At 52.6% G+C, this 11,331-nt stretch overlaps 2 protein-coding genes across 2 annotated transcripts in view; one reads left to right on the top strand and one right to left on the bottom strand.

Annotated features, from left to right (window-relative positions):
* The first annotated feature begins 295 nt into the window (after nucleotides 1-295).
* On the top strand, nucleotides 296-6,278 carry TRIM62 (tripartite motif containing 62). Its single transcript, XM_042478505.1, has 5 exons — nucleotides 296-1,936; nucleotides 2,808-2,903; nucleotides 3,199-3,455; nucleotides 3,903-4,018; nucleotides 4,583-6,278. Exons 1-5 carry the CDS (start codon nucleotides 1,415-1,417, stop codon nucleotides 5,131-5,133), a joined length of 1,542 nt encoding a protein of 513 aa, XP_042334439.1. The 5' UTR covers nucleotides 296-1,414; the 3' UTR covers nucleotides 5,134-6,278.
* Nucleotides 6,279-7,863: 1,585 nt separating this feature from the next.
* Nucleotides 7,864-11,331, bottom strand: part of PADI2 (peptidyl arginine deiminase 2) — a 28,040-nt gene continuing 24,572 nt past the window's right edge. The window contains exons 12-16 of the mRNA XM_042480229.1: nucleotides 11,267-11,331; nucleotides 11,057-11,150; nucleotides 9,994-10,079; nucleotides 9,669-9,797; nucleotides 7,864-8,718 (exon numbers count right to left, since the gene is read on the bottom strand). The exon at nucleotides 11,267-11,331 is cut by the window's right edge and continues 80 nt beyond it. Coding sequence (XP_042336163.1) covers nucleotides 8,485-8,718; nucleotides 9,669-9,797; nucleotides 9,994-10,079; nucleotides 11,057-11,150; nucleotides 11,267-11,331 — 608 coding nt within the window. The 3' untranslated portion in view covers nucleotides 7,864-8,484. The remainder of the gene's footprint in view (nucleotides 8,719-9,668; nucleotides 9,798-9,993; nucleotides 10,080-11,056; nucleotides 11,151-11,266) is intronic.

Genomic DNA, 11,331 nt, shown 5'->3' with positions numbered 1-11,331 from the left:
ACCCCTCCATGGGATGCTGGGATTTGTAGTCCTGGTCAGGAGGCATTTGGCCTCCTCTTTCAAGAAAGCTCTGGTGCCACAGCAAAGTGCAGCCCCCCTCCCATAATTCCCCTGGAAACCTCTGGAGCAACTGCAGGATTGCTTTTTCCCAAGGTTTCCAGTGGCAGCAGCAGCAGGTTCCAGGGATACAGAGAGAGGGAGGGCTAGAGCGACGCTGCGGACGCTCTACCCACCTCGCCTCCTCTCTATGGTGACTCAGGGAGTCCCGCTACTACGCATGCGCCGAAAAGCCAAGGCGTGCCAGGGTCCAGGGAGCCCTAGAGCTAGGAAAATGGAGAGAGGCCCAGATCCAGGTGTGCCTCGGGGTCTCCCTCAGTCAGAGGCCACGAGCACAAGAGCCACCCCTAGGACTCCATCTCCCATCAGCAGCCAGGGATGCTGGGAGCTGCAGGCCAATAAGACCCCTACCCTCCCTCCCTTCAAGGAAGTCAGGGATGCCCCACCAAAAGAGGTCCCTCCGAGCCTGGAATGAAAGCTCTCCCTGAGACTGCAAGGCCCATCAGCCCCTGCTGCAAGCCCGCCTGATGGGAGCTGCAGTCCCAAACGTCGTCCCGCCCTCGGGGCTTAAAGCGCAGCCGCAGCAGCAGCCTTCATCTTCCTCCTCCTCCCCCCTGAAAGGTGGATCGGGCCCCCTTTGTCTCCTCTGCCTCTAAGGAAGGAAGGTAGAGCAGGCAGGGAAGAAAGAGAGAAGGGAGGGAAAGCAGGGGAGAAGGAAGGAAGGACGGAAGGAAGGAAGGGCTGCAGGTAGAGGGAGGACCAGAGCCATTGGAGGAGCAGGGCCTGAAAGACCTCCTCCATCCCTCCTCCCTGCCTCCCTTCTGCGCTCCCGTCTTCCTCCTCCTCCTCCTCCTCCTTCATCCCAGGCAAGGCTCCGCGGAGGAAGGAGGGAGGAAGGCCTCTCAGGCGAGGAAGAAGAGGAAAAGGAAGAGGAAGGCCCCGTGACCCCTTCGCCTTGTCCTTCTCCCCCTTTTCTCCTCCTCGTCTTCCCTTTCTCTTCTGCTCCTTCTCTTCCTCCTCTTTGTCCCCTTTTCCTCTTTGCTGTCTCTCCTCCTCCTTCCTTTCTCTTCTTCTTTCCTTTCTCCCTCCCTCCTGCACTCCCTTCTTCTTCTTCCTCTTCCCAGAAAGGTTCTGCAGAGGCCCCAGAGAAGGCCAGACAGGCCTTCCTCTTTGCCTCCTCCTCCTCCTCCTCCTCCATCCCCTTCCCCCTTTCTCTTCCTCCCGCTTCCCTTTCTCCTGTTGCTCTTCTTTTTCTCCTATTTCTCCCCTTCGTTCCCTTCTTCCTCCTCCTCTCCCTCTCCTCCTTCCCTTCTTCTTTTCCTCTCTTCCTCCCTCTTTCCCTCCTTCCCCGGGGGCCATGGCTTCTCCCCGTCCTCCTTCCCCGCCAGCCTCCCCTCCTTTGCCTCCTTTCTGGGGCTGCAGCCTGAAGGAGGAGCTGCTCTGCCCGATCTGCCTGGGCCTCTTCCAGGAGCCGGTCAGCTTCGGCTGTGAGCACTACTTCTGCCGCCGCTGCATCGCGGAGCACTGGAGCCGGCAGGAGGCGGCCAAGGCCCCTGCCAGGGACTGCCCCGAGTGCCGCAGGGCTTTCCCCGGGGCCCCGCCGGCCCTGGTCCCAGGCCTCAAGCTGGCCAACATCGTCGAGAGGTACGCCGCCTTCCCCTTGGATGCCATCCTCCTCGGTGGCGGCAGCGGGGGTCCCAGTGGAGCCCACCTGCGCCGCCGAGGGGGCCTGCCTCCTTCTTCCTGCGCCAAGGAGCACGGTAAGGCCCAGCTCTTCTGCCTCCAGGACCGCGCCGTCGTCTGCTTCTTCTGCGACCAACCCGCCCGGCACCAGCAGCACCCCGTCACCAGCCTCGACGACGCCTTCGAGGAGATCCAGGTACCCAGGAGAAAGAGGAACCCTGACAGGGAAAAGGAGGAAGCATAGGAGCCCTGAAACGTAGTGAGGGCGAACCTTTTAGAGTCCAAGTGCCCAAACTCAAAGGCGTTCCTGCACCAGGTGTCACCCAGTGCCAGTGGGACGGGACATCCGCACCTGTTCTTCCTCTTGCCCCACTTTCCCGTCTTTCCAAGTGCCCTCAGAATGGCTTCGCGTGCCAGAGAGGGCACGCGTGCCATAGGTTCTCCACCACAGTCCTAAAGGAACTGGAGGGGGGTGCAGGTGGCACCCCTGAAGGAGTTAAAGGAGGGGGATAGAACAGCAAGAGAGGGCAGGTTGCTCCCCTGAATTAGTTGCAGGGAGAAAGAGGGGGTCTGGTTCCCCCAGAAGGGATTGGAGGAGGAGTATGGGGCTTGTTAGGTTCCTGAAGGAGATGGGAGAAAGAGGGGGTCTGGTACCCTAAAGGGGATGGAGGAGGGGGCTAGTGGCACCCCAAAAGGAGTAGAAAGAGAGGACCCAGTGCCCTCCAAAGGGGGTTGGAGGAGTAGGAGTAGGGGGCATGTTGCCTCCTTGAAGGAGTTGCAGGGAACAGGAGGGGGCTCATTACACCCCTGAAAGTGGCAGGCAGTGAACCAGAGGATAAAGGGACCCCTTGCACCCCTGTAGGCTGAAAGAGGGTCCCTGCCACACCCCTGATGGATTTGGGAGGTGAGAGAAGGGTCTCATCTCCTTTCGGGGTGGCAAGAGGTAACTCACCCAGTGTCCCCCTCGGATTGCTGGAGAGTCAGAGGAGGAGTGGTCCGATGGCCCCTGGAGGAACTGGGTACAAAAGAAGGAAGCCTGTTTGCGATGCCTGTTGTGTCTCTTCCAGCGGGAGCTCAAGGAGCAGCTCCAGACCTTGCAGGACAGCGAACGCGGACATACAGAGGCCTTGGCCCTCCTCAAGCGCCAGCTGGCCGAGACGAAGGTAAGGATCAGGTCCACGTGGCACCGTGCGCTTTATTTCATACAAAATAAGGGGATTTGTAGTTTGTTGTGGCACCAGAGCTTTCTGTCAGAGGAGGCAAAGTATTTTGCGAAACTACAGATCCCTGGATTCCATAGCACTGAGCATTGGAGTTAAAGTGGTATGCAGATGCAGCCTATCTCAGCCATCCAAGTTTGCAGTTTTGGAGTATTTGGGGATATTTTGGAATTTCGGTTAAGGAATACTCAACCCTGCAATAATAGTGAATATGGTCTTCCTCTCCACTGCCCTCCAGTCCTCGGCCAAGGGCCTGCGTGCCACCATCGGGGAAGCCTTTGACCGCCTCCACCGGCTCCTTCGGGAGCGCCAGAAGGCCATGTTGGAAGAACTGGAAGCAGACACAGCCCGCACGTTGACAGACATCGAGCAGAAGGTCCAGCGCTACAGCCAGCAGCTGCGCAAGGTCCAAGAGGGCAGCCAGATCCTCCAGGAGCGGCTGGCCGAGGCGGACAAGCACACTTTCCTGGCGGGCATTGCCTCCCTCTCGGAGACGTAAGCAACCTTGCGGGCGTTGAGAAGGGGAGGGAGGTTTAAGATAGATTGCTTTTCACTCTGGAGGGTCCATCCAACCATCACAAGAGAAGGAGAGCCCATCGTCCTCTGAGGTGATCCATTCTGCTGTCAAACAGCTCTCTCAGTCATGTTTAGGTGGAATTCCATTTCTTGTCATTTGAGCACCCCATCAATCCTCCCATCCAGTCTTCCCCAACTCCCATCATACTTGGTTTGGGGATGGTGGGTGTTATAGGCCCATAGAGCACCATGCAAATGGAAGGATGATATAAATGGAAAATGGGTGGGTTAGTTGGATAGGAACGCCTATTCTGGGCCAAACTGGTGGGGGTGAGGATTATGGGAGTTGTAGTTTGCTTTGAGATTGACTGGCGACCAAGCAAGGGCTTTTGGGTCATCCCTTCGCTCTGCTCTTCTTCTCCCAAGGCTGAAGGGGAAGATCCACGAAACGAACCTGACCTACGAAGACTTTCCCACCTCCAAGTACATGGGGCCTTTGCAGTACACCATCTGGAAATCGCTTTTCCAGGACATCCACCCAGGTGAGTCAGAAAGTGCCTTTTTCCAGCCAGGAATTCACTATAGAGAGCCCCTATGGCACAACATAGCATAATATGCATGAAGGACCGCACTACCTCTGTGCTCAGGACATCCTCCAGACTCATTGTTTAGCCACTGCAGGCTCCCCTGTGGCCATTTAGTGGCTGATGGAGAGCGGACTGGAGAGGTGCCTGGCTAGGTCCATGTAATCAGATGCAAAGCATTTCCATTCTTTGCAAGGTACCAATAGAAAACTCAGTGGTTGGTGTAATCACTCTACATTTGGTTACAGATGCTTCCACCATCCTTTGCTCCATCAGTCACAAAATGGCTGCTCAGGGAAGGTCATTGCAGAAAAATGGCTAGCATGTGGGGGTGTCTTTGATGTGGAGGTGTCTTTGAACGGAATACCAACCTCCACAATGACCAAAGAAAGACACACATCGGTGTAAGATGCCCCGCTATTTAAGGATGGAAGTTACTAAGGCTCCCTAAAATCACAGTGCTGGTTCTGAACTCCTCCTCTTCCTCCCCCAATTTTTGTCTCCTTTGCCCATCTCTTGCAGTGCCTGCCACGCTGACGCTGGACCCCGCCACGGCCCACCAGCGCCTCATTCTGTCTGACGACTGCACCATTGTGGCTTATGGCAACCTCCACCCGCAGCCCCTCCAAGACTCCCCCAAGCGTTTTGACGTGGAGGTCTCCGTCCTGGGTTCGGAGGCCTTTGGCGGCGGCGTCCACTACTGGGAGGTGGTGGTCTCAGAGAAGACGCAGTGGATGATCGGCCTGGCCCACGAAGCCGTGACCCGCAAGGGCAGCATCCAGATCCAGCCCAGCCGCGGCTTCTACTGCATCGTCATGCACGACGGGAACCAGTACAGCGCTTGCACCGAGCCCTGGACCCGGCTGAACGTCAAGACCAAGCTGGAGAAAGTGGGCGTCTTCTTGGACTACGACAAAGGGCTGCTGATCTTCTACAACGCCGACGACATGTCCTGGCTCTACACCTTCCGGGAGAAGTTCCCCGGAAAGCTCTGCTCCTACTTCAGCCCGGGGCAGAGCCATGCCAATGGGAAGAATGTCCAGCCTCTCCGGATCAACGCCATCCGTATTTAAGGGCTTACATGCAGACGATGCCGTAACCAGCAAAACGTTGGCATTTCCAAAAAGGATCTGCTAAAGGTGGAAGGAGGAAAGGTTCAGTTGTCTTGATGTCTTGGGGGAGGGTTGAATGCATGGGGTTCCTTATGCGTACCCAAAGCAGATCTGCAAGAAAGCTGGGGACCAGCAACGTTTTCTGGATCAGACATTAATGGCGAACTGGGCTCGATGGGTGGTTCCTCTTCTTTTGTTAGTGCTGCGATGCACTTTATGCGCAGCGCACTGACCAGCATAGTGAGGGATCGGAGCTCTTAAGTTTCCCTCTTGGCTTTTGGGGGTCTACGCAGTGCAGTTTTAGGAACATTTGATCTGGAGGAGTAAATGGGAACAAGTTCTGAGTACTTGGGTAAAAATGAGTGTTTAATGTTTGTCATGTGTCTGGGCTTCGGAGGCTTGGCGGGTGGGCATAGCAAGCGGGAAGCAAGTGAACGGCAAAATAAAGAGAACATTTAAATCCCAGGCCATGGCTTGGGTGGGAGTTCCTTTTGCTTGCGGCGGGGATGTTTTGTTGTTCTTATTTAAAAAGAGGCAGTGTGGTACAGTGGTTCAGGTGTCAAGTTGGGCAGGCAGGAACTGGGTCCAGATTTCCCCCATTTGGCACAGCCAGGAAGATGTGAATTTCTATCATGCAACCTCACAGGGTTGTTGTGAGACCTCATTCCACCATACCTCAAGCATTGTTGAGACTTCATACTACCATACCTCACAGGGTTGTTGTGAAGGGAATGAAGAGGTTTAAGAGGGGAGACTAGAAGGAAGGAGAGGAGAGCAATTACAGTGTACTCATTATAATCCAAAGAAGCTGTTATCCTGCAGATCCATCCATCTATTTGGGGATTGGGAGATGATGCTGGGGTGCAGCTCCCATCAGCCCCAGCCGTGAGGGATGATGGGAGTTGTAATCTAGCAACATCTGGGGGTTGAGATGGGGGTCCATGTTTACATCTGTGTAAACCGTAGTATGCCATGATACAAATTAGCCACAAGAGGTCATTGTTGATGTAGTTAAGGCAATGAATGGGGCATCTCCCAAATTTCCTGCCAGACATGTCTATGGTAATAATAATAATAACAACAACAACAAGAGCAATTAAAAATGTGTGGAATATTTTTCATTGTCTCTGTGATTTGCATATTTATGCCAGAGCGCCAATTTTATTCTGTGGTGCAATGCTGAAGACCTTGCCATGGAGTCAAGATCACTAGTTTGAGTTCCTGTTTCTAATGCCCACAAGGTTAATAATAACTTTATTAGGGCCATTTGGCCAGCAGTTTCTAATGCCAATCTCTCAGGTTTAAGCGGATGCCATGCAAAACTGGTACAGATGAGCTTTCCCTGGGCTTTCAAGCTGGGCAAAGTCCTTATAATTTGCATGCAGACTTTGGAGGCTTGGCCAAAACAATGGGATTGAGTCGGGTGCCCTCATTTTTGCACAATTGTGCCATGGTTTTGCAGTCTATAGTGATATGGATGTTCAAAATGGAGAGGTCTTGCATCCATTTCGGATCGGAAGTGGTGCAAAGACCTTCTTCACCCAAACCTCAGTTTTTGAGCCAAGGTTGCAAAACTCATTATGTTCCAAACCTTGCAAGAGCAACTCCCTCGTTGGTCCAGAGCAAAATGTCGTGAAAGGAAGAGCATCCATTTTGTAAGCCGCACGCCATGCTTGTCGTTGCTGCATTTTGCATTCAATGGATGGCCTCACCTGACTCTCCTGGCCTGTTGCCTCCAGCCTCGGCTGTGTTTCTCTTTGCTTTGGCCAGAGACCTCCGCCTGCATTTTGTACGCAGCGACAGTCATAATTAGACCCCTCATTTGGGAGACAAGGCATGCGCAAATAAGCCCAGCGGGTAGATCTGTGTGTAGAGAGATTGCCTTGCCACCCCATTAATCCCAAGGCAAAAAGAAGGGACGGACCCTGTATTTGGGGTGTGTTGGGAGTAACCCTATCCAAGCCTGCAACAAAGAAGCGGGGGGGGGGGAATTGGTTCCGGCAAGTTATGCGCACCATGCCCAAAATGCGGCCTCCATCCATCCATCATGGCTGGCATCCTGCTCCGCAATTACTCCAGGGAGAGAGGTGTCCTTGCCCTGCAAATGCCATTTTATATCATCGGAGGACAGACAAGGGGCTACATTTAATTCCCCTCTCTCTATGTGCCGGTGGCGTTGCTGTCATTGGTGGCCCTGCCCCGAGTTCCTGGCAAGTTTGTTGGGTTTGGGATGTTTTCCCCCTTCTTACCAGCAGCTGAGGGACCTTCTCAGATCACCCTCCGCTCCAGCTCTTCTCATCTGATCTCCCTCATTCGTTTCATTCGATATGCCTTTCGGGGGCCCTCCAGACTTGGCCTCCGCGCCTCTCAAGTGTCGCATCTGGATAACAACGTGGCACATACAAACGATGCCTTTCCCGTGAAGAGGCAGGGACCCGGTTTCAATGCCTTTTTGTGGGACGCTTGCAAGAGGCAAGAGGGCAAATCTGGTCTTTCTGGAGTAAATTTGAGCATTTGGGTTTTCTGGGGCTGAGAGAGTGTGATTTACTCACAGTTTCCCATTGAGTTTCCATGGCTGAATGGGGACTTGAACCCTGATCTCCAGAGTCCTAGTCCAATGCGCAAACCATGACCCCACATTGGCTCTATCAAACAAAAAAAGTCTTAAGAAACTGGAAAAGAAGAAGAGCATTCAGAGTGACTTCTCCGCATTTTATTATTACTATTGTTTCCAAAATCCAAAGACGGCGTCTTCCTACACGAAGGTTTCTGAAAACCATTTTCAGTATAATGCCCCAAACTGATAACGCAACTTACAGCTGCCATAAATCCCAAAGGCTTTTTAGCACACAAATACACACACACACCCATGGAATGGAGTTTTGCATGCATATAGAAGTAAGGCAGGGCTTTGGCGAGGGACCTCTGCGAAAGGGATCAACACACCCACCGCAAGCGCAAAACGATCAGAAAACAAGAAAGCTCACCCTCTGCGTGCCGCGACACTCGCTAACAGACTCCGAAACCCCATCAGTCGCACAAGAACAAACGGAGAAACGAAATGAAAAGGAAATGAGGATGGTTTTGGGAGGATTCGGCTAAAGGATATTTGCCCTTTCGCAGCATCTGTTGAGTTGTGTACCTTTCCCTGGCAAATAGGATTCCCTAGTTTGTTGGCCCTCTGAGAAGGAGACCCATCCCACCTGACCATCGGACCGGGGGGCGGAATGGGGCGACACGTGCCGGGTGCCGAAACGTGTCTGTCTGAATCCGTCTCCCGAGTGTTGCCGTTTTGGGGGGGGGTCCTTCCTTTCAGGGGATGACGTGCCACCATTTGAAGGTGAAGGGCTTTCTTTGGACGTTGGTGCCACAGTGGACCTCTCCCAGCTGCTGGTGGTAGGAGGAAACATCATCGACAAAGGTGCACATCAGCCCCAAGGGCTCCAGGAGGCTGCGGACATGTTGCTCCATGCAGCACTCGTTCTCGATGATCGGTCCAAAGGGTTTCGGGATGCCCAGGTCCCTGGACAGCACTATCATGTTCACCTGCGTCAATCGGGGGGACAGAGAGACGCTTTCAGGGAGACAGATCATCAGGGAAATGACAAAACTTCCACCTATAAGTAGCTTGGGATGTTGTGTCAGGTCAAAGGGCCACCAGACCCCAACATGGCCTTACTCCTGACAGGCACCCCAATTCTCTCCAGGCTGTTCTTCTTCTCTTTTTAATATGGAGATGGAGATACTACCAGGTTTTAAATTTTAAAAATATACCACATCTTTCCGTACATGTTTTTGCACATTTTTAAAACATGTTGTATGAGGAGAGACATTAGGAGCTGGGGATGTTTTGCCTGGAGAAGAGATGGTTAAGAGGTGACATGACTGTTTAAGTATTTGAAGGGGTGTCATATTGAGGAGGGAACAAGCTTGTTTTCTGCTGCCCCAGAGAATAGAACACAAACTAATGGATGCAAACTAAAGGAAAAGAGATTCCAGCTAAACATTAGGAGGAACATCCTGACAGTAAGAGCTGTTTTACAATGGAAGATGTTCCCTTGGAGAGTGGTGGGGTCTCCTTCCTTGGAGGTCTTTAAACAGAGGCTGCATGGCCATCTGTCAATGGGGATGCTTTGATGGAGATTTCCTCCATGGCAGAAGAAAGGGGTTAGACTTGGTGACCCTTGGGGGTCTCTTCCAACTCTATGGTTCTATGATTCTGTGCCACAACTGGCATCCTGTTAGTTATGAGGTTGTAAAGACCTCCCATCTCATAATTGTTTTCTATCCACTTTTAGGACTGTGGGACCCATGCCACCATGGTAAGCATCCCCTGAGCCTACCTGAAAACCCAGCATCAAGGGTCAGAGTTTGGTGGTACTGATGGGGAGGGCATTGAGGGACAACATGTCCGGCCCCTTCCCACCTTTAAGCCACGGAGGGCTGATAAGTTGCAACAGGGCTCCAGGAAGGCCTTATGGGGAGGGGGTGCTCACCATGTTGGGGAAGTAGGCCATGGCCTTTCCTTGCTTGTCCATCTTGAAGAGGGCTGGGAGGTCTATGATGTCCTTCTCTTCTAAGCCCAGTTCCTTCTTGAGGATGTCCCGGTTCCAGTCAAGGCATCGCTATGAGGGACAAAGTGGAAGAGGAGTCGGGAGGTCAGGGAAGGGGATGAAGGAAAGGACTTCCAGCAGGACTGGCATGGCCCAGGGCAGAGACCTGGCACCAAACGATATCATCACCCGTCTCCCACAGATTACTTCCTCTCCTCTTGTATTCTCCCAAGGACAGGGAGAGTAGCTCTGCGATGGACCGGCTTACCTGGACATACTGGTTCTCTTGCACCATGACTTCATTGGAAAGGACCTTGTTGATGGTCACCCGTTTGGTATCTGTGCCAGTGTACCCTGGAAAGACAAAATGGCTGACAGGTCACCACAAAAGCAGAGCTTAACCCATAAATCCCAGTTCCACTATTCCAGGGCAATGGGAGAGCTGTGGGCTCTGTGGTCAGCTAGGGAAACGCAAATCTCTCCATTGAGCTCCTTGAGATTCCCCCAATTCTACCCTCCGACGCCAACCTGGCACAGAAATTTGTATGTTTCTGTGTGTCACAAACAGAAATCTGTATGTTTCCTCCTGCCACACATTTTCTTGGGCAGGCTTTTCACACTTTTGGTACGCATTCCCCCATGGAGACATGTTTCATGTCCTCTTTGTATCCCGCGGACCCTACACTGAATACCTACATAGTTTAGTCCAATATGGTCAGCGCTCATGGCTGACACCTTGATGCACAATTTCAGTGTCACAACAACATCAATCAATGCACAGAAGCTTTAAAACGAAGGCGCCGAGCTAATGTGCAAATGCAATGCTTCTGCGTATCTCCAGGACGTGACTTGTGCAATGTTCACAAAAGCCACACCACATAAGTAGCACAGCAACACAAGTCACTAACAGGTTGCCATCCAGGTAGTCCATTTTTCAGAACCAAAGACGTCCTTAGTCTCTATGGGTACATCAGGATGGACATTACTACTTCTGCAAAGTCCATACTCAAGATTAACACACAACACGCAGCGGCTGAGGCCCAGTTTGTGAGCTTTCCACACAACAGGTGGCCCTCTTGTGAAGGCAACAAGTGGATGGGATTCTCTTGGATGCGGTGTCCAGATCATTTACGGTCCATATTCCTCCGCCGTGCGCCAAGTGTCCAAACTATGGACCATTCCCCCTCGTTCTCCAGAATGTAAGTTGACCTCAGCAGTAGCAGCTGCTGCAAAAGTATCTCCCCAAATAGCAAACCAAGGGAACCTGTGTATTTGGGGAGGGGTCCTTCAGCAAAATTCACCTTCCGGTGAAGGTGTGGATGGCAACCCACCTTTGAACATGACGGCTTCCCCGTGTCCTTCTTTCTGCTTTTCCCTGAACAGCTTGTAGCAGGCGGAGGTGCTGGCCATGAGCATCCGGAATTGCTAAGGGGAAAAGGTAAGCCAAAACAATAGAGGCCAAAATGATTAAAAAGAAAAGACTTGAAGGCACACAATGACAACAACAACAACAACAACAACAGTTGATGAAAAGTTGTCACCTTTTTGCCAGGAATGGGAACAAAAGTCACGAACTCGTCCACGTGGCCCACGGTCAGCCAGTCCG

Source organism: Sceloporus undulatus, chromosome 7 (genome assembly GCF_019175285.1).
Source record: "Sceloporus undulatus isolate JIND9_A2432 ecotype Alabama chromosome 7, SceUnd_v1.1, whole genome shotgun sequence".
Lineage (NCBI taxonomy): Eukaryota > Metazoa > Chordata > Lepidosauria > Squamata > Phrynosomatidae > Sceloporus > Sceloporus undulatus.
This window is presented reverse-complemented; position numbering and strand designations above follow the sequence as displayed.

Excerpts from the sequence above, each read along its gene's own strand:
- TRIM62 (XM_042478505.1), top strand. The coding sequence starts at position 1,415 with ATGGCTTCTCCCCGTCCTCCTTCCCCGCCAGCCTCCCCTCCTTTGCCT. Across the intron at positions 1,937-2,807 it reads ACGCCTTCGAGGAGATCCAG|CGGGAGCTCAAGGAGCAGCT; the intron begins GTACCCAGGAGA and ends TGTCTCTTCCAG. Across the intron at positions 3,456-3,902 it reads ATTGCCTCCCTCTCGGAGAC|GCTGAAGGGGAAGATCCACG; the intron begins GTAAGCAACCTT and ends TCTTCTCCCAAG.